A 23,667-nucleotide genomic window follows, 5' to 3' on the forward strand; every position below is an offset into this window, starting at 1 on the left:
TTTGATACAATACCATGGATCTATTCATGTCTTGTCTCAGGTCTTGGTATCAGACTTGCTAAAGTCCTAATGTGTGTACTGCAAAAGAAAAGTGACTGCATAATGTAAAGATGCACAATATGGGAAAAAACAAGCAAATTGCAGTTTTTATTTCTTCTTATGAGTATTGTGGGGTGGCAGGTGTGTATGTGACTGTCAAAACAAAGTGCAACAAATGTGGGACAAAGTCCAGCTATAAAACTAAAAAATGTATTTTAAAAAAATGCACACAATACATATTATTTAAACTGATTATTTCATTAACTTGGGTGTGTTCCTGAGTTTTATTAATGATAACAGAGAAAAAAAACATTACAAGATTTTCATATGAGTACATTCTGGAATAGCTAGTAATGAAGTCATTTTTATGCAGCAGCCCTGACAGTTCACTTTGGACGTGCACTGCCTGAAGCTGCAGGCGATAATGAGGCTTTGGGGTCAGTGATGAAAGAATCAACAGAAAATGAAAAAAAAAATAAAAGAAGCCGAAGAGGCGCAGGGTGTCCCAGCCTGAGCAAACCTGGGTCATTTCCAGTCCTTTCAGGCCTTTCTGATAATGGCCCTGCCAAATGAAAAGCCTAACACTCTCCACTCTGCCTTTATTGTGGGAGTACATTTCAGGATGGGAAGCTTCTGACCGTGACACATGGCCCCACAAAAGACCACAGCTCACTGAGAATACTGGCGCTGTTTCCACGCCTGTGGCTCATGCCCAAGACAAGCTTTAGTGATCACTTTTATTATCGCTGTCATTTTGTTTTTTGTGTGGATGCAGAGAAGCCCATGAGGACTCTCAGGCATTTGTGCTTTTCATCTCCTCCTCATTTTCTTGTTGCCTTTGTCCAAAAGAGAAAAGCAAAAAACAAAAAAACAGGAGAAGTGAAATCTCCACAATCAACTTCCAATCAACGCTCCTCTGCTTTCTTTTTCCATCTTTTCTTTTCATTCTTCCACTTTTCTGTCAGCGACTGCCCTTCGGGTGTGATGGCCTGCTTTCTCTCTAATTCCGATGTAGGTCATTTTAAATTTGTTACCTCCATAACAGTGTACTGTCCTCAATGTAATTTAGAGAAAAGACAGGGAGTGAAGGAGATAGGACTCTAAAGAAAGCGAGACAAAGAGATATAGATTAGTACTGATAATAAGAGGAGGGAAAAGGAGGGGTAATATTGATTGGGAGACAGACGGCCGGAGGAGTGATGTTGATTTCTGTCAAGTCCAACTTTCAGCTATTATGTTCAGGTTGTGTGTGTGCGCGTGTGTGTGTGCGTGTGAATGAGCAGAAAATATGGATCGATCTTCATGCATTTTTCTCGGCTATCTACAGGTTTTTCTGCTCTGGAAGTTTCTCATTAGTGTGACTACATGAGCATAATTTTCTGGTTTTGCTGAACATGACACACAATTGCAGAAAAAATGGTCAGTCAAAGGCACAGATTCAATTGATTATTCTTAGGACTGGTTTCTGTTGGGGACACCAAACTATGACTAGTATTAGTAGCTACATGCAACCTAAACCAAACACGCACAGCCATTGTTTATAAGTTTCATAAATGAATAAAACAGACACACAAATCCATACACCAGTTAAGTACAGGCAGAAAGTAAAAAAACAAACCAAACAAAGCAAAGAAGCAACCAACATTTTTAAACTTCAGTGTCAATAAAGAATGAATACCTTCTTAAAACTAATTGAAACAAATAATAATATTCAGGCAAAACATTAGCAGCCTGAATTAACTGCATTCAAGACATTTAAAATTGCCTTAGATTTATTAAGTTCGATACATTTTTGTTTACTCTGCAGCTGATTACAAGAGGAAGGAGCTGCAAATTTGTATGGTCTTTTTCTAAATTCAGCACAAACCTCTGAGACAGAACTCTTGGGATCTAACACAATACCTTTTTTGACGAAGTCTATAAATTACATGCAAGCAAACCAAGAACAGCCTCATAAATGTGAATATATCAGTCGGCGAGTCTACAGCATACTTTGGTTTCGACCAGTCCTCTATTTATCGTCTCCAGTTGGTCCAAAAATGCAACTGCTTGTCTGTTGACTAGTACAAAATGGAGGGAGCATATAACCCAGTGTTGGCCTCTTTACACTGGCTTCCTATTAGTTACAGGAACCAAATTAACATTTTACGTTTTGTTTTTTTTAAACAGATAGGTAAGACGAGCCCCTTCTTACCTGTCTGAGCTTCTATCAATGCATGCAAACAATGCAAACTAATGTTATTTATTCCAAGGTCGAAACCTAAATCTCGCTGTGAAAGGACCTGCTACATCTCTCTGTTGCAGGTCCCAGACTCCGGAATAGACTACTGCCAAATATTAGATCTACACAAAACACTAGAATATTTTAAATCTCTACTACTAATTACAGCATGGAGCCCTACTCTAAAAGAACATAAAGGTAAACACTGTCTGTGAAGCTGGATTTAAGAAATAAGTGTTTAAGTTGAAGCATTTATAACAGTTGAGGGCCATCTTGTGCCAGCACATCCAACCAATACATAAAATAACAGGTTACTACATGTGCATCACATCACAAAATATATCTTTTTTTACCAAAGCACAATGAAATCCCAACACTAACACACAACATACAAACCACTTACTGCTAAAGAGACAGAATGAAAGTGGGCAGTGAATCTTTGCCTTTTTAAAAATAAAAACCGCTGCAGCAGGGGGCAGTACAAAAGCAACCCCTTACACTGCTTTTTGGTTTTAGTTTCCTTGTTTACACTAAATGATCAATTCTGTCACTAGTTAACTAACAAACTACTCTAAGCAACAAACTCTTAGCAGCAATCAACCAACCCAGTGAAGTTATGTTCTCTACAGGCACGAGATGGTGCTCAACACCTTCTAACGTTCTAAAAAATGTAAACACGTATGGCTTAAACCAAGTCGCAGACAGTCTTAAATCTACAGCAGTTGTTTTAGATTTATTTCATGAATAATATATGTAGTGTTAAGGTCCACTTTAATAAATTCCTTTAAAACATTAAATCATTATTTATTTACATTTTTTAAATCCGCAGATTATGTTTGTCTGTTATTCAATACTGATGATCTGAAACATTTAAGTATGAAAAATATTTTCAAATGTTAGAAATCATGGAACAAAAAGGACCAAATTCAGACTCCAGCAACAGAATTCATAATCAATAAAAAAACAAACTTTTATTTAATCTACTTCGACGATGAGATCTTTAAGATGTGATGATCATTCAGGATAAATAGTCACACTGTATGCATCAAAGTTGTTCAAGTGTTTATGACAGCATGCAAGCTTTAAATATCCTTTTTTAAATAAAAAGAAAAAAAGTTAAAATTGAGCTTTCACACATCTGTTGTTGGCTTCTCTTTACTGGCAAGACATGGAGACGTTATGGTTGTTTTTCCTGAAATCACCATAGAATTAACCAGTAATTAAATTTACTTACCCAGTACTTAAAATATAGCATAACGAGTATTTTGAAATTATGGCTATCTTACAGGAAAGGAGACACATGGTGACGGAATTACCAAGGGACTTTAGCTTGCATAACACTCAGGTATTCTATGTATGAAAATATCTTGCTGGAGTGGAAGTTGCTAACAGGAGAAGGTGGTGCCAAATCTCAAACCTTTAATCATCTCAAACTGGTTCGCTTGGGATGTGGTGAAATGGGGTATTTTCAAGATGGATGTGCAGATGACAAGTCTGCAGAAACTTTGTAATGCTATCATGTCAGTATGGTGAAAAACATCTGAGAGGAATGTTTCCAGCACCTTGTTGAACCTATGCTACGAAAAATTAAGGCAATTCGGAATTCAATTCAGTTCAGAACTGAAGAAGCTTCTCGGATGAGAGGTTAACATTTTCAAGCAACTTAAAGAAATCCAGACGCTTTTCTTTCCAAGATCCTTAGTCAAGTAATTCAAGTGCAAAGGTCACAGGGAGGGTGGATCTTCTGCCAGCTGTCATAGGACAAGTAGTTCATTTATGATTTTAATGCTAAAGAGAAAAAGTGTATTCAAGACTGCTGAAAACATGATCTTCAATTGTCTGATTGTCTGTACAGGTGGACATCACTCAAAAAGGAGAAGGCTTTGGTGTGCTACCCTGTTATTTGGGATGACTGCGAAATATGCAGTCAGTCTCATGTTTTTGGACACTTGTTCAAAGGAAAAAGCATTTTCCAAATTGAGAGGAAAACAGAAACTTCTGAATTCCACGGTGTTTCTGAGTGTAAGTACTGTTTTGTACAGTGCTGTATCCTTAAAGCCATTTTTCCAGAGTTATGGAATTGTTTCATGTTATTGTTTTTAATTAATGGTTAATGAAAATAACAAATTTTGTCTCCATTATTATAGGATCAGATGAGCTTGCAAAGTTTGTATGGATGAATGTATAGTTTGTAATAAGAAAGGAAGAAAAGCTCGTATTACACTATCATTTTTATATTTAACATAACAAGAGAGTTTCATAGTGAAGCGTCCATTATGCACCAAATTACTTAAGCAGTCTTTACTTACTATCTAATTACACTGAACTTAAAATTACTTACAGTACAATTTGCGCCCTTCCCTGTAAAATATATGGAAGTTAGAAAGCTTAAGTTACTCCATAAGGCTCATGCCATGAGAAGTACAGCGTACTTGTGATGTAACATAAGGGGAAAAGAAATGTCTGGGAATTACCATGAAATTAAGCTGTACTTAAAATTACATGCACTATAATATGTTACCGCCATGCTTAATTTGACCTTTCCAACTAGTCTTTTGGCCCAGCTCACTTCATTCCAGTCAATACAGGCAATAGGTTTCAACAAGAAAGCACCAATTAAAAAGAAAGAAAAAGAAAGATTATGTTTGCTAGATTATTTTCGATTGTTTGCCAAAACACCACCCATCTCAGGTGCGCAACTAAAATGTAACACATGCTCATCTGTATCTTCTCTTCATGTGTATTCATCTCTGTTCAACCTCTCTATACCCATCTAGTCTGCGTTTCATTGCCATCATCACAGCAACAGTCACATCTATGTGACAACCTGCTCTGAAAAGAGGCAGTGGCCCCTGATGGCAGGTTATTGACGCAGACAAAGAGGATAAGGACAAAGTGTTTCAGTTTCAGGTGCACATGGTTGAAAGATTTGACATGACCTCCCTGTCGGAGCAGAGCAGCTCTGCTGATGACAGAACAAACAGAGACGAAGACACAGACAGACAAGTCCATCAGCCTTGGTCTGGCTGATTGCAGCTTCACACTGTGTAGAGCTTAAAGAGACAAACTAAACTCTGTCAAAAAATAAAAAGGAGCACACACAAACTTTCAGAGCTCTTCTTCTGCATTTAAGAGGGATGCTGAACCCCAAGAGCGTAACATAATTGGACATTCCCCTCAGGATCATCCTTGATTTCAAACCAACCACCAGCTTCTTTCAAAAACACAGATGACAGGTGGAAACATCTCTTCAGGAGCCATTCTGTAGATCTGTCTTAACATATTAACAAAAAAAGTCGATGTCTGTGTGAGAAAAGTGGAATTCAAGAGTCCAAAAGTCACAGCCTCCGATGGTTTCCACTGATTTGGACTTTGTTCTTGGTCCATTTCATTCAATCATTGAAATCATGTTAACTCAAATTTCTTTCAGACTTGGTTGTCCTTTCAATAAAGTTCAGAGGTGAGAACATTAGCAGCTTAATTGACCCCACAAAGATCTAACATATGTCTTGAAAAATAAGTTTTCTCATTGCTAAATATAAAGACTAAACTTTCCCATAGCCTCTAATGATTTATCCTATTTAGATCAAACTTTTAAGTCAAACTACTGTAATGCTTGAACTACTGGCGCAATCGAAGAATCCCAGCGGTCCCCAAAAGCATCAACTCGGTGCTTTTTCGATGATATTAGGATCATTACAGTAATCCCAGGACAGGGGCCACATCCAAATCTCAGCAAACAACACAGCAAACACCCACATCTAAACAATTTTTAAAAAAATATGGTAAAAGGAAATGCACAATAAAAGCTCCACTAAAGCTCCACTTTTTAGACAATTCCTCACACAGTAAAAGATATTTTCCAAATTAAGAGAAAAGCAAAAACTTCTGAATTCCATGGTGTTTCTGAGTGTAAGTACTGTTTTGTACGGTACTACTGTATATCCTTAAAGCTATTTTTTAAGGTTATGGAATTGTTTCTTGTTCTTGTTTTTAACTAAAGGTTAATTAAAATTAAATTTAATTAAATGAATTAAATCAAGGTTATAGGTTTGCTGTGTTGTTTTCTGTGTTATTTGCCGAGATTTGGATGTGGCGAGGATTACCGTAATGACCCTAATATCACTGAAAAGCACAGAGCCACCGCTTTCAGGAACCAGTGAAATTCTTTCAATTGAGCAAATGGTTCAGGAGATGAACCAGGACATCAACTGTGGTGTTCAAATTTTTCAGAAGGAATTCAGGAGAAATATCTGTTGTTTAAAAAGATTTAATTTGCTTTGGCAGTTGAAATTATAAGTTTTACAGCATTGGACATTCACAGAAGAGATCCTGAAAATGAAAGTTGCAAAACATCTGTCTGGTGTCATGTCTGGCAACATGTTAGGCTTTAGAGAGTTAACATTTCTAAAACAAAGTGATTAAGACTGCATTACAAGCCTATAAAAACATTGGTATCCTTTTGTTTTTGGTCTCATCTCTTTGGCACAGATTTCGCACGAGTCTTTAGAGGATATTACGTACTACAGATAACAGGATTATTTGCAATTTTATGTTAAAGGGAACATTATTGTGAAATTGCTGAACCTTTGCCCCATCTTTACTTTACCAGAATAAACTGGTTGTCTGCCAATTAACCTTCCTCCAGTTGTTTTTGTTTCCTGTACTATATACTTTTCCAGCCTCTTCTTGCACCTATCCCTGCTGTGGAGCTGCCCTTAAAACGAGGTACTAGTTTATACTAAAAATAGTAAAACGTCTCAATTTAAATATTTGTTATATTTCTATGTTCTATTGTGAATAAAATGTGTTTATGAGATCTGCAAAACCCATGTATTCTCTTTTTAATTACATATTGTACAGTGTCCCAGGTATTTAGAAGTGGAAATTGTAACTCCAGTGTCTTGCAAAGAAAAGATCATTTTAACATATCTATATTGTTTCTCATTTTTATGGTAGATTCATTTTGATAAAGAGAGAAAGAATATCATCCAAAAATCCAGGAAAAAAAAACATTAGATGAAAGTTGAGTGAAATAAGAATTTTTGAGGCCTGGACTTCCCAACCTGCTGGTCTAAAAGATATGTTGACCGTTAACTCAGAAGGATCAATTGGAGAAAAAGAGTCTATATAAATATTAATGGTATTGAAAGTAGTAAACAAACATGGAGACATTACTGGCAGACACAGAGACAGTCACCAGAATGGGGAATAAGGGTAACTCAAGATAATGGAGAACATGATCACTAGGCCGGGGAACACGGGAAGATAAAAGGACAAAAGCAGATGAAACTGGGACACAAAGGAATACGGAATGGGAAGACAACAGGACTGTAACTACAGGCAGTGCAGAATTATTAGGCAAGTTGTATTTTTGAGGAATAATTTTATTATTGAACAACAACCATGTTCTCAATGAACCCAAAAGACTCATTAATATCAAAGCTGAATGTTTTTGGAAGTAGTTTTTAGTTTGTTTTTACTTTTAGCTATTTTAGGGGGATATCTGTGTGTGCAAGTGACTATTACTGTGCATAATTATTAGGCAACTTAACAAAAAACAAATAAATACCCATTTCAATTATTTATTTTTACCAGTGAAACCAATATAACATCTCATCTCAATATAACATCAGATCAGGTGAACAAGGAGGCCATGTCATTAGTTTTTCTTCTTTTATACCCTTTCTTGCCAGCCACGCTGTGGAGTACTTGGACGCGTGTGATGGAGCATTGTCCTGCATGAAAATCATGTTTTTCTTGAAGGATGCAGACTTCTTCCTGTACCACTGCTTGAAGAAGGTGTCTTCCAGAAACTGGCAGTAGGACTGGGAGTTGAGCTTGACTCCATCCTCAACCCGAAAAGGCCCCACAAGCTCATCTTTGATGATACCAGCCCAAACCAGTACTCCACCTCCACCTTGCTGGCGTCTGAGTCGGACTGGAGCTCTCTGCCCTTTACCAATCCAGCCACGGGCCCATCCATCTGGCCCATCAAGACTCACTCTCATTTCATCAGTCCATAAAACCTTAGAAAAATCAGTCTTGAGATATTTCTTGGCCCAGTCTTGACGTTTCAGCTTGTGTGTCTTGTTCAGTGGTGGTCGTCTTTCAGCCTTTCTTACCTTGGCCATGTCTCTGAGTATTGCACACCTTGTACTTTTGGGCACTCCAGTGATGTTGCAGCTCTGAAATATGGCCAAACTGGTGGAAAGTGGCATCTTGGCAGCTGCACGCTTGATTTTTCTCAGTTCATGGGCAGTTATTTTGCGCCTTGGTTTTTCCACACGCTTCTTGCGACCCTGTTGACTATTTTGAATGAAACGCTTGATTGTTCGATGATCACGCTTCAGAAGCTTTGCAATTTTGAGACTGCTGCATCCCTCTGCAAGATATCTCACTATTTTTGACTTTTCTGAGCCTGTCAAGTCCTTCTTTTGACCCATTTTGCCAAAGGAAAGGACGTTGCCTAATAATTATGCACACCTGATATAGGGTGTTGATGTCATTAGACCACACCCCTTCTCATTACAGAGATGCACATCACCTAATATGCTTAATTGGTAGTAGGCTTTCGAGCCTATACAGCTTGGAGTAAGACAACATGCATGAAGAGGATGATGTGGACAAAATACTCATTTGCCTAATAATTCTGCACTCCCTGTATATACCAGCACAGCAGACAAAGAACTACTAACATGCAACAGCAACAAACCCGGACAGAAACGATAACGACACAAAGCACAGAGAACACAGGGCAAACATGATAACGAAAACAAAGAATGAATCACACCTAATAACCCAGAATAGACTCAAGACACTGGGACCAAAACCTAGGAACCCTTGTTTTGCTTGAGAATCAAATAGTTATTTCATTCACTGACATGCAAATCTACTTTCACTGATATTCTCCCTTCATTAAACTACCAGAAAAATCAGTTACTGTTCATTCCTTCGTAAGTGAGCAAACTTGCAAAATCTGCAGGGGGGATTTCCCCCACTATATATATACACACACTGTAGCCTTTTTAATTTTACAGTCAGCACAATGGCAATTTTGCTTTTTTTAAGTACTATGTTTGCATAGGTAATATATGGACAATAGTGATAGTGAAGTACTAACACTGTCACTTCACAGCAACATTGTTCCTGGTTCCTGTGTAAGTTTTCTCTGCCTGCTCCAGGTTTCTCTCACAGCCCAAAGATATGCATGTTATCCCTTTTGGAGATTCCAAATTGCTGATGGATGTGCAGTTGTTAAAGTGCTCAGAGCCTACAGATTAAAATACCATATAAATGAACAGTTACAACGTGACATGTGGTCCAAAGTCCTTTGAGGGGTCAGTAAGACAAGAAAAGCACTATAAAACCAATTAATATATAAATACATTATATTTCTCTGGGGAAAATGATACTTAGTATCATTTGTGTGGCTTCTCCAGAAAGTCTAACTGCTGATAAGTCTGGTAACCCATTAGCTAGTGGGTTTACTTAGCACTGGAAGTATTTAGGGCTCTCACTGTAGTCAGAATATTTGGTTAGCAGATATAAGATCCACGCCAAGGCTTCATGTTCCAAGTTCTAGTCACCATTTACAAATGCAGACAACTTTAAAGAAGCCATTGAATTCTAATGAAATTCAGTGATTATGGCATAGTGACCCAACTACATAACAACTTACAGCTCACATACATAGTCATTGGAAAAGGATCATCAAAAGCTCGACAACCCCTGCTCAATAACCCTTATTATAACATGAAGTTAATCTCGTAAATCGTAAATAAACTTGCTCTTATATAATGGTTTTGCAGCAATTCAAAGCGTCATGTCTCATTTACCCAAGTATTTGTTTTTATATCTAACATTCACACTCTGACGAACATTTCATCCTTGGGGCAACTCAGGGTTCAGTATCTTGCTCAAGAATCCTGCTGACTGGAGTACTCAGGGATTGAACCAACAATTCCCCAATTAGTAGACAACCTGTGCTACCCCAGCCTGAGCCACAGCCACATTATTATTATTATGCAAGTTATTGTCCCCAATAGTCAGCCAGTGAACCTCTCTGTTCCTCAGTCAGATCTATGGTTTTAAATGGCAATAGCAGAAACGCTCAGACTGATGTTCCACAACAGTGTTTTGTTTTTTTTTTAAATCAACAGATAACAATGGCTACAGTCATCTATTATATATACAACAACAGTCTCAACCAGTCTGAACAAGCAACAATGAAAGACTGCTGACTGAATTCACAAATATCTAAAGGTTTTACACAGAAAACCATTAAGTGTGAGAAAACTGTTGGGCATCAGCTGGTACATAAAATGACCAGTTTATCCCTGAAAACAGAAAGTGTGGATTCACGGAGCAGGACAGTAACTATGAGTAGGCTGATATGTGTGAGCCTCTGACATGGCTTCCATGTGTAAACAGCTTCATTATTAGAGCTGACACGCCAGTCAATAAAATCTGATGCTGCTGTCTGTTCTAAAGACAAAGAAAAGATACTGTGGCTCTGCTCTCATTGTCTCACCTCTGAGTTATTAACCTTCAAATAGAAAACAAAACCATCTCGCTCATGTTTAAAAAAAAAAAAAATTGCAGCTATTTCCATGGAGTCAAGACAGAACAAGTGGGACTTTATTAATGGTAATAACCCATTTCACATGCAGTCATTAGTGAAATGTAACCCCCACATTGATTTTTATCAAAAGCACACCTGCAGGGCGACTGGAAATGAAGATGCAGGTTAACAGCTATGATCGTTATTAAAGTGAGAATGACTTCCTCTCAAGCCCATTACGCACAAACATGCTCACACACACAGCAACACTTTGCACCCAGTTAAGAGCTATTTCAGGGAAACCTTCCATTTCCTTTTGCAAACACTGTGTCAGCACCTCTCGCGATTGACGTTTCAATCTATTCCATTAAACACTAACGAGTTGTGGCGAGAATGGACCGCAGTCACACCACATTACATAAATACAGCTATAATCAGCTTCATTTCACAGTACCTGGCATGGGAGGAGTTGAAAATGTAGACATGTCTTCTATATACAGGTTTAAAAAAAAATAATATTTGTAGGTCCAGTCAAGGAAGAGTAAAACAGAAACGTCCAAATGAAAAATTATACAAAAGATGAAAAATAAATAAATACAGGACAAAAAATATAAATAGAACAATGAGGGAAATACAGAAAAAGACAAGTGGTTCATTAAGTTTTTTGACCACAAGACGTTTTTAGGGACAATTACAATAACCTCAGTTTTATCTGAATTTAAAAGCACAGAATTTGAGGTCATCCAGCTCTTTATGTCTATAAGAAATTCCTGCAGTTTAACTTATTGGTGTGTGTTATCTGGTTTCGTGGATAGATAATGTTGGGTGTCGTCTGCATAGCAGTGAAAATGTATGCTGATGTCTTCTGAGGACACTGCCTAAGGAAAGCATGTATAATGTAAACAGCTTTGGTCCTAGCACTGAACCCTGTGGAACTCCATCACTAACCTCAGTGTGTGAAGAAGACTCCATTTACATGAACAAATTGGAGTCTCTTAGATAGATATGATACAAACCACTGCAGTGCAGTAGCTGTAATACCTACACAGCGTGCTCTAATTGTTCTAATAGAATATTATGGTTGACAGTATCGAACGCTGGACTGAGGACAAGCAGGACTGACTGACCAAAGTACATGAGAACTCAGGGCTGTGTGTCAGACAGGGTCTTCTGCAGTATGGTGGCCCCACAGGGAACTGTTCTGGCTCCGTTCCTCTTCACCATCTACACTGCAGACTTCTCCCACAACTCCACCCAGTGCTTTCTTCAGAAATTCTCTGATGACTCCGCAATAGTCGGCCTGATGATCACTGATGGGGATGACAGGGTGTACCCTTAACTGACCCAAGACTTTGTGGACTGGTGCCAGCAGAACTACCTCCAAATCAACACTAGTAAAACCAAGGAGCTGGTGGTAGACTTCTGCAGGCACAAACATCCTCCAGTGCAACCACTGAACATTCAAGGTATGGACACTGAGGCTGTGGACAGCTACAGGTACCTTGGTGTTTATGTGAACGATAAACTGGACTGGACAGAGTCTCAGGTCTTTTGGGGTGGAGTGCCCACTCCTGAAGACCTTCTATGACTCTGTGGTGGCCTCAGCCATCTTTTATGGTGTGGTCTGCTGGGGTGGCAGCATCTCTGCTGGGGACAGGAAGAGACTGAACAAGCTGATCCGAAGGGCCAGCTCTGTTCTAGGATGCTCTCTGGACCCAGTGGAGGTGGTAAGAGACCGGAGAATGGTGGCTAAGCTGTCATCCTTGTTGATGAGTGCGATTCTCTTTTTCTGACAACGTTGTATTTTATTCTATTGTATATAGTATGTTATTCTTATTATACTGTCCTATTCCAGTGTTTTTCTTAGTTTTTGCTACTGTAACTTTGCACTGTCCACTTTCTGCTGTGACACAACAAATTTCCCACGAGTGGGACTAATAAAGGTTATCTTATCTTATGAATAAACTATTTCTCAGCAGATGATGAGTTAGCTGTTTCACAACTACTCTTTCAAGATTTTTTTTAGATAAAAGGAAGGTTAGAGATAAGACTGCTGAGTCAAGAGATGGCTTTTTTTAATGGTTTAACTACTGCCAGCTCAAAGGCCTGTGGTATTTAGCCAATTATTAGCGGTAAGTTGATCATATTTAAGATTGAAGCATTAATTAATGGTAAAACTTCTTTGAGCAGTCTTATCCGGTTGTTCAGTGATGACACGACGAATCCTACTTCCGGGCCTAAAGTAGTCTGCGTTTAATATGGCTTTTGTGTTGTTAACATGTTTAATGTTATGTATTTTCTTCTATTTGATCTCAAAAATCTCCTAAAACAGTCAGTGATCACTGTTGACCTCCCTCGGCTTTTATTACCACTAATAATTTATTTAAGCTCAGTTTTTAAAACCTTAGGATGTAACTACACCCCAGCCCATGCAGCAGTATATGAATGACTAACCTCGTATTGTGGATGGATTATCTCAGTTGTTCTCCTGGCTGAAGTTTGGTCCTTTTACAGCATCCTGCCATGCGATTACATTTGTTCCTGACCACCAACAACACTCACGTTAACTTTTATCGAGTGGAAAAAAAGTTAGCTTGTTTATATTATACTAACATAGCTGTGTCGCTAGCGGTCACGTAGCACATCATTATGTACCAGCTAGCCAAACTTCAGTAACCCTACAAACGTCACTGCTGTTTAGTTTTCTGTTTTCATTTATGTTGGAAGTGATAACAGAGCTGTACGTTTTAATTTGTTTCCAAAACCCCGCAGTCAGGACATGCTATATTGTATTTAGATAGAAGCTAGCGAGCCAACTCCCTGCTAACGTCTAACTCCGTTAAATGTCATAAATTCCGTTTTCATGGATGCCTGGATGTTAAACTCAATTGTTACACCTGGTAGAGCAGAACGCTGATCATTTTATTAAAGATGAAAGACTTTAGACAGTTTTTCAACTCTCAGTAATGCCATAGTGATCGTTTGATATATGGACCTGCAGCGGAGTTTAGACCCAGACACGGCTAGTGACGTCAGACTGAACAACCGGATAGGAATGGGGTCTAAAAGACACTTTGATGGTTTGGAGGAAGTAATTACTGAAGTTAATTTAAAAACATTAATTGGTGAAAAGGACTAAATGAATATCAGTGAAAGTACTGAAAGTACCGAAAGTAGCCGTAGATAATGCTACATCTATGATATCATTATCAGTGATTCTTTCCTCTAATCGTTAAAATTTTATTTGTAAAGAAATTCATGAAGTCATTACTCTAACTATTAATAGCAAGCCAACCATTAATACCATTGTATTAATGTTTGGCTCAACAGTGCTCTGACTTTGTGTCAGCCTGACTACTGCGCTGAAGAGAAACCTGTTGTTCTTATTTTCTTCAATCAGTGATGAATTTTAGGATATTCTAGCTTTAAGAAGGGCTTTTTTTTTTTTAATTAAAGCAGCAAACTATTTCTCTAAATTATGTTCTTCTAAATTAGTGAGACTCCATTACTGAGTTTGACAGTTATAGCAGGGAGTTAAGTACTTCTGATTTGAGGCTCTCTTTAGTCATGCAAGGCATATGTAGTGAAGAAGGTAAATGATTAACAAGATAATCAACCTGTGCAGGAGTAGCTGCTCTGCAATATGTTGGTAAAAGGCATTAAAGATGATAACAGTAGGTGAATTTTATCCTCCAACTTAGTACCAGTACTTTCAGAAAGATATCTGATGTGATGAAATCTATCCCCCATGGCTATGTAATCAATTATTGTAAAAGTAAGTTTTTCAAGGGTGCAAAGCGAGTCTCTAATTCAAACTGGCCTCCAGACTTGAAAATAGGCTACATTTATTACTGTGTGCTGTTAAGAAAAAAGGAGGAAGTCATTTCAAGAAAATGAGAACACGGCAAGAAAATGGATGAACAGTATGTGATGTATTAAAGAAAAAAGTGTCACCATTTAATTTTGTCTTCATACTCTCTTCCTTCCATCTTTACCATATGTTGTGTTTGTTTTTCCTCTCTCACAGTAGTGTGACCTACAATGCTGTTAAGCTGTTTCGATCCGACTCTTGCTGTGTGACTGTGTGATACAGAACCAATCAGCATGTGAACATGAAACCCTCTCCAAACAAAAAACACCATCTTGGAACCTGCTGTCTGATTGGTGTTCTGTAATGAAAAACTCTTCACACTGTGTACAGTGGAAAGAAGGGAGCAACATCGCAATAAAAACGTGTTATGGTAAAAGGATGGCAGTGGATGAGAAAAAAAAGGAAAGAATTACTTTAAATTAAAGACTGTCAGGACCAAAAATTAGAAAAACATACAGTGATATCAAACTCTTCAGATTTGGTCTGCAGGCTTCAACAGAGTTTTATTTATTTTAACATAACCTGATGCTAAAAAGGTGCTGTTTCTCTTCCATCAAACTGTTTTCCATTAGGCTGACTACAGAGTACCAAAACAACCCCAGGATAAGGCTGTGCTAATGTAATACTATGAGCTATCAAGGAAATAATTGCATAATCCAATTGTATTATATTGTATTGTATTGTATTGTATGACTGAACCAACAAACACAATGCTGCTGTGAGGTTTCTACAGCAGTGCTGGTGCTAAAACACTGAAATGCTATATAATGGTAATCTCAGGATACATGATGGTAACGTTGTGCATGTCAAACTGTTAATTTGTCAGTATTCTGACAAATTAGTATAATAGTATAATAAACTTGTATGAAGGTGTACTAGGGCCACATCAAGAAAAAATATTATTGATAATTTTGAGAATAAAGTTAAAATACTATTTTGAGAAAAAAGTTGTAATTGTATTTTCGACTGTAATTTGTAATCCGCACATCCAATTATGAGCAGATTACAGTTACGGTTTCAGAACAAACTGCCTCAACTGCTGTAACCTCTACAAAACGCCTCGTGTAGATGACTTAGTAAAACAAATTGATCAGCGGTCTGACACAACACACAATCTCTTTGCTGCATGAGGGTGTAACTATTGATAACCTTGCATTTGTCCTTTACCAGCCACTTCATTTTGAAAAACACAAACTCTTCCTTGTTTCTGTGTTTTTCCATCTCACCAGATGCAGCTTACTCAAACCATCCTTTCAATGCCCTTATACATACACCGCATCGTTTATGTGCTAAAAGAGAAATCATTTCCTTTATTGCTACTAAAACATTTTCTGAAGTAGGCTTTAATTAATTGACAGGGTATAGCAACCGTGGTGATCTCCACATTTTGACTTTTTTCTGGAGATGCAAATACAAATGTTTTCTCAAAATAAATTTTCAATTTTAATATGAAAATTTTGACTTTATTCTCAAAATGATCAATAATCTATTTTTTCTTAATGTGACTCTAATATAATAACAACAACAATAATAATAACAATCTTTGTATTGTTATTATAATTATTCATTTTGTCATTGTTTTGCTGTGTTTTATTTTATTGTTAAGTGTCCGTGGGTGTCTTGAAAGGCGCTTTTAAACAGAAGTTGTTGTTGTCGTCGTCGTCGTCGTCATCATCATTTTTATTATTATTATATTATTATCATTATTACAACAACACTTATACCTTAAACTTTTCTTGAGTCGGACCTGGTACATAAAAAAAAAAAGTACATTCCCACCAACCTGCTTCACTGTTTGGAAGTAAATTATGTGAATGCGACAAAAATCATCAAGTAAATTTGGATTTATCTCTCAAGAGAAAGATTTGTAACTGACCTGCTTTTATACAAATGGTTCTATTTACAGTTTTAATTTCACTAAAATAAACGAAAACTAAAGGTTTTCTAATGGTTTCCATTTAAGAGCAACCACAATAATAAAGACACTAAAACTTAGAAAACAACAACTTACAATCACTCAGGTTCTGCCAAGTCTCTATAGATAAATAAAGATTGCAGGCAGAAGCATTCAACAGAATATGTAACTATGCACCTGAACTCTGTGTTTTACAGTTGTGGTTCCTTTCCCAATAAACACTGTTTGATTTTAAAAGCTATTCGAACACTTTCTGTAGTTTGCCACTTTTCATTTCTTCAATGACATTCAGATAATCAAAACAGATCGAGTGAGAAGCTGAACTTACTGATGGGGGATGTCAGTTTTTGGTTTCCTCCTCTGCAGTTTGGGGTTTTGTTTTTGGGGTGGAGGATCGGTTTGTAGGACTGTCCAGTCGCTCGGTACATGGCCTGGACCCACAGCACCCGTTCCTGCTCATCATCACAAGCAAACATCACCAAATCGCCTTCCTTCAACACGTTAAAAAAAACCCGACCACCTTGCAGACCTAAAGAGGAGATAAAAGAAGTGAATGTTAAAGGGCAGAATAATGAAAAATAAGCACATCCAAATCTTACTTTGTGACAATTTCATCATATTCATCATATTCCATGAAATCATTTCTTGATGATTTATAATCAATTTCTTTTTAAACTGTAGTAAATCTATGCTCCCTACTTTTCTCAAAAGTGAGATATTGAAAAGTCTGTAATGTAATCTTCAAAATAGAGAACGTGGTTATGAACAAAATTTAGCAGAGAAACAGATAACACAACAAAAATTATAAAAATTGCATTTAAACGTAACATTTAAACAGCTTTTTTGACAGAATTTTAGTATAATTCCATAAATTAGAGTTGTTTTAATTATTTTATTGGCTCCAATAACTTTATTCTTTGTACACACTCAGTTTCAAGATGATCAAAATCTATCGTGCTATTGTTTTTAACATTTCTTTTTCATGTCTACCTGGCCGAGGCTCACAGCAGTCCACTGTGTAGCCCTCCAGCTGCATCAGCTCCTGAGGCTCAGCCTTCTTCTCTCTATAGCTGCACATTGCAAATGTGTACTGACTAACCTGCAGGACAGCGACACAAATTCATGAGCAATCAAAAACAGACACACATGCATGCACACACACCCACACACAGTCCACAGACATGAAAGTTCTCCAGGTTCATTTTCTTTGCTGTCCCACAAAATGTGCTAAAAAAATGTAAAATTTAGTGTTAGGGCTACGCAATGACTGTTAAATATGAATCATGTGAACTTGTTAAGATTATGACATATTCTGACTGTCACATCTGATTTCAGAAAGACGGTAAAAGCAAACTCAAGTCTTCACAAATCAGTGGGCAATGTCATTGTGTCCACTTTGGCTACACAGTGTCTTACTACCAGCCGTCATTAAATATGAACAGCCGTTAAACATTTGATTCCAGGTGCAGAGAAACAGTATCTGAGGACGTTACAAGCTCGTGGGGGTTGGCTGTCACAAAAGCATGGGGTAGATTTGCAAGAATCTGCCCCATGTGCCTCTAATGCTCAGAAAGTTAATGTCAGCTTAAGTTGGGGAAAAAAAGTGTCAAAGGAATTGAGACAACCGGTTTCCTATGAAGGCCGAAGCTTTCATATGTGACTGCTGCGTCCTACCAAAACGCTGCCTGAATCAGATCCTTCAAATGTCAACACTTTGCTGCTGCTGTATTACACCTCTGTCCATATCAGTCACAGCTTACAAATTCATCTGAGCAGCGTCTCACCAGTTTCATACCTGGACAAGAACAAAATATCTTTTTTTCCAGCGTTTCCAGACCCTCTGCCCCATAGCGTACAGGTATCTGAAGCACAAAGAAAGACAGTGAGTTACTGATTGCTTTTTTTAAAAAAATTTTTCCTGAAGTGAACTGCATGTACGATACTGTGTTTCACACACTAATTTAACAGATGACTCACTCATTTTACCCATTTATATACGTCTCATTTTAGCTAGCTAAATAAGCTGGCTAAAATGAGACTAGATTAGTTATTCTGATGGGTACTTAAAGCAGTTGGAATAGTTACAAATAAATTAATCATATGTAATAGTCCTGCCCAAAATGGATTTACATCCATTTTAAACTATTTAACCCAATTTGTCAGTTTTACTATTAAATCATGTAGAAAATATTTTTTCCAAGGTGAGAAATTTGCATAAAACTTAAGCCACTTATCTCTTAAACTGACTCACAGACTCTGCTCAAATTAAATAAAGATATTCTTGAGAATAAGAAAATACTCTGAGGCATTTTGCCTGATGAACTGTGGTTGCAGTGGATTTTTAAAAATGTATGTGGTCCTCTAAATCACAAAAACAAGCAAAATTACTTTTCTCCTTATAAGTAGTAGAAACTCTTATTACTCTTGTTCTTTAAATGGTCTGTAGAATTCGTGCTCACGTTTTGTGCTCACCAACAATTTCAGTAACATTTTGAGAAGTCCTACTTTACAGAGTGTTATGGTTTACTCTTTCTTTTTCATGCCCACACACACCACACAAGTGCTTTTAGTGCTCAGAGTAGAAAAGCGCTATATAGGAACCAGTCCATCTATCATGTACAAAATGTTACCGAGGGCTGCTACTGGCCTACAGGATGCACTTTCAAAATATTTGACATATAGTTTGTCATCTCTAATTCAAACAGCAACCCAAGTCTCACACTGAAGAGTTAAAAAGCTTTTGAAGATTTCCAGCAGCTTATAAAGATCATGCAATACCATTGAAAGATCCAGAAGAGCCACTAAAGGGGTCCTGAGGAAAGACTGTTTTGTCAAATGTGAAATGGATTTGTGGAGCTCCACAGGAGTTTTTGTATTTTCTAAAATAAAAGAGCATACTTATTTTCTTTTCTTGTAGTTTAATAAATTTGAATGTCAAATGCATTAATTTTGATAAACGCCTAACCTTTAAAGTCAATCACTCTTTGGATTTTGGACTGCTGCCTTGGGTGTGGGCAGTGTCGTCTTACAATTCACCAATAAATGAAGGAAAAACTGGTTACTATTACTGTTCTTGAAGCTTGTAGGTACAAATGACAAAAAACCAAGTATAGAAATGCATAACTTCAGGAGAAATTGTTTTCAACGTTTTGCTTGAGATATTCATTTGCCTCCTGCTTCAGATAAAAGGTTAGTATACTGTTTTAATGCAACCCACCCCAAGAAGAACAAAACATAAACAAAAACTACATTTACATTTAAAATATTTACAAGCTTTTGTGAGCCTCTTTGTACCAAATCATTATTTTGATATTATTTTTATTGTGTCTCATATCCCAATATGACACCAAATTATTAGTAACAATTATTTTTTATCTAAAGTGAAACTAAAGTAATGAGTTTTGAGCTGAAAGAGGCCATGACAACAGCAGCAGCTCAAAATGGAAGAATGACCAGCATGGCCTCTCAATCAATGGCTGCTCCTGGGCCTCCTAAAGCGTGGGATACAGGCAAGTGCAAGTGAGGAAAATCAATCCATGGCGAGACCTCTTTCTTCAGCCCTGATGCCTGCCCTTAAAGAAAAGGCCTCCAGTCAAGGCTGTGGTGTGTCTGGATGGAGAATCTGGGCCATTCTGCATGACTCCAGGTTAACATGTGGCACTGTTCGCCAGCCACTTGTGTAAATTATTTGGTTGCTGGTCCTGCTCCTTCCTGCTGTTTCAAACATCCTTCAGCTGCAAGGATCCAAAGAGATGGACGGTTGATGCCAAAAAGTTCACTGCAGACATTTAACAGTCCTCACAGCACAAAAACATCCATCTTAAACTGGTCATTTAGCCAGACATTTAGACTCTGAGGGTTTTAAAGTCTGTCGACACACTGAGCAACTACAGTGTTTCTCATTGCATTTATATATTAGGCACCATTTGTTTGAAATAAAAGAACCGATGTTACAACAATGAAGAACGTTTTTGTGTCTAAATCTGGTTATAACCGTAGCAGATTGGCTGCGATTTTAAAAATTGTAAGAAAAAAAAGACATACTTTAAGACAAAGTAATAGAACAGATTATCCGCAGCAGCATTACTGAGTTTGTAATAGACTTCATTTATTTCAGCACAAATAAAAAAAGAGATACTTTGCCTCCTGGAGAGATGATTCTTCTTATTTAAATAAAAAGTGTCAGTTATTTATAGTTCGTAATTAATCAGTACTGTTTCACACAATACAATTTATAGTGATGTGGAGAATACGAAGACATTTCCTTGTTAAAATAAGAAAAAAACATTTTTGGAAAATGATGCGTTCATGTTTTAAAACTAACATAGATGCCTACGGTCAACTTATATTTGTTTGTAACAAATGACAGATAAAAACAAATATCTGCCATAAAATAATGAATGTTAGATTATGAGAAAATGAGATTTTAGCAAATGAATCGGTTTCACTGGGAGAATCTGAGCAAAGCAACATTTTTCATAAAACAACTTTGTTCTCTCACACACACACACACGCGCGCACACACACACACTCGCGCGCATGCACACACACACACACACACACACACACACACACAGTCAAACATTGGACTTTAAGACAAGACCGAATCATATTTATGATAAATGAATGTAGACTGCTGGTTTTCTTCTACTGTTCACATAAAATACAAAAACACATTTGAAATAAAGAAAACGCTACGTCCAGATGAACAGAATCAACGTTTGTGGATTTAAATAAAGTATTTCCATTTTGTTTCCCTGCCCGTTTTATTTTGACCATCAAATGTGTTTTTGCATCTGTTGGTCTCCTAATCGAGTTTAATTCACTTTGACTAATTTTTTACTGTTTTGTTTTTTTCTACAGTTTGAACCTAAGCCCACAAACACTGCCAAATGCAAAATGTCTTTTAACAGAATAAGTTTTCTATTTTTATATATTTTCTTTGCTATAAGAGAAGTAATGAAATGCTTCAGTTGGACTCATTTCATTGACATGTGTGGAGTTATTTTGATAATCTTATAGGTAAAACTCAGAAATGCAGCATGTAAGACATTGACCTCAGTTGGTGGAACAGCATCAAAGCAGCAGGCACAGCACAACCCTTAATAAATCAAATGCCAGAAAACCAACAAAGAGAAGAGCTGAACATGGACCAGAGAGGCAGAAGTAACAGAGAGACCGATACTGACCCCTTGTGTAAACCAAGAAGGCTACAGATGGAGTGCAGTTACCAACCAGCCAGTCAATTATTAAAACTGCCCGACTCCCACATTGTTACAGTAATGAACAGAACCGTTTGTCGGCTCCTGCGGGAGGCTCATTAGATGTGTGAGGCTCATTCATACACAAGACTCATTCACATACACATTCATACAAGCGCTTCTTCTAAACCTAAGTGCCTAAAATTTGAAGGATACATCACGAGCAACTTAGGGTTCAGTATCTCGCCCAAGGAATTGGAAAGCAAACACAGACCTTAGAATTTTTAGACAAACCACGTTTCTGCCTGAGTCATAAACCATGAGTCAAAATGAGAGGTGTGACTCATTCCTCTCGTCTTACTGAAAATACAGCAGAATTTAGTTACATGAAGTCAGATTGTCCACCGGATTGTTTGTTTTTTGTTTGTTTTCCACAAAGAGTGGAAACACTGAAAACTGCTGAGACCATAGACTCTGCATCATCTTTTCCAAGGAAATTTGAATTTAAAACTGTTAGTTTAAAACCAATTCTAATTATTACTGTAAATTTTGAAGGAAAAAAAAAAAACCTGACTCCATACAATATATTTTAAAAAAATGAACTCTTCAATTGAGACATGAAATGTTAAAAGAAAATAAATATTTCTTTCAGCAACACTTGCAGGCTGGAAAATTTGAATTTGCTTCCATCTTCTGGTTAAAATAAAAACTACACAGTAACAACTAGGGCTGCTCGATTATGGCAAAAATGATAATCACGATTATTTTCACTGAAATTGAGATCACGATTATTTGACGATATTTATTTAACCCTTTAAGACCTACTATAGAACCAAGTCCACCAGAGCTTATATTATTTTTTTACATGCTGTAGTGCCATTTGTGGGAGCATTTCAAGTTGCTATACATCAATACAACTGTTATAGCCCATATTTTAATAATATGTATGCATTAAGTCCATAGTAATTACATAAATTGCAAAAAAGTGCAATAAACTACAAAAAAAATTGAAAATCGCTTTTGTTTTGTTTACATATATTTCTACTTGGAGAAATTTAAGAGGTTTATCCCTCAAAACTTTAAATACAATAAAGTTGCAAAAAATAGTTTATAACAACAGGAAATTTATTTTGAGTGTCTTCATAGTTTTATTTTGGAGATACAGCAATTTTTATATACTGCAGGAAAAACAAAAAACAATCCTATGATGCAAATTTGCAAAGAAAACAGCAGGTGCATCATTTCACTGTGGGAAGTGTTACGAACAGCTGATAGGAACGGCAAAGCGTGTTTCTGGAATATTATGTTTTTGTTCCTGCAAGCGCTTTTTATGCAATTTTTGCAAAGCTTTATGTGGAACGAAACCGTGACCGAGGACAAGCTGATGGCATCAGATGTAAGTACAACTCCTCCGGTTTCATATGCAAAACAAATTATTGCGCTAGCTTACACGGTTCAGGTTCTACAGGGATTTAAAAATAGTTACGCAAAACGGAGCGTGCTGCTCTGACCGGCTTTAAAGGGTTAACAATGACTTTAAAAAAATAATATAAAATAGTGTGCAACACCACTGAAGTTTTTTTTTTTTTTAACTCTTTTCAACCAACGGCAGTCACTCTCCAAATAACTTCTGCTTAGCTTTCCGAGCTTCCCTCGGGTCCTCTTAATCAGCGGTCTCCAACCTTTTTTGCGCCACGGACGGTTTATGCCCGACAATATTTTCACGGACCGGCCTTTAAGGTGTCGCGGATAAATGAGGGAGGGGCTAATAATCGGCTCAGTCATTTTTAATGATCGTTGAAAGCCCAGATCGTAATCGTGATTAAAATTCGATTAATTGAGCAGCCCTAGTAACAA

The 23,667-nt window shown here is 37.2% G+C and overlaps 1 protein-coding gene across 2 annotated transcripts in view; it reads right to left on the reverse strand.

Moving 5' to 3' along the window:
- The window catches only part of cadps2 (Ca++-dependent secretion activator 2), a 174,761-nt gene that overhangs the window by 112,777 nt on the left and 38,317 nt on the right, over positions 1–23,667 (reverse strand). For both annotated transcript variants that reach the window (XM_013915256.1, XM_013915255.1), the window contains exons 9-11: positions 18,405–18,471; positions 17,600–17,708; positions 16,938–17,138 (exon numbers count right to left, since the gene is read on the reverse strand). In XM_013915256.1, the coding sequence (XP_013770710.1) occupies positions 16,938–17,138; positions 17,600–17,708; positions 18,405–18,471 (377 nt within the window). The remainder of the gene's footprint in view (positions 1–16,937; positions 17,139–17,599; positions 17,709–18,404; positions 18,472–23,667) is intronic.

Source organism: Pundamilia nyererei, unplaced genomic scaffold, assembly GCF_000239375.1.
Source record: "Pundamilia nyererei isolate P.nyererei 1_Seehausen unplaced genomic scaffold, PunNye1.0 scaffold00278, whole genome shotgun sequence".
NCBI classification, from domain to species: Eukaryota; Metazoa; Chordata; class Actinopteri; order Cichliformes; family Cichlidae; genus Pundamilia; species Pundamilia nyererei.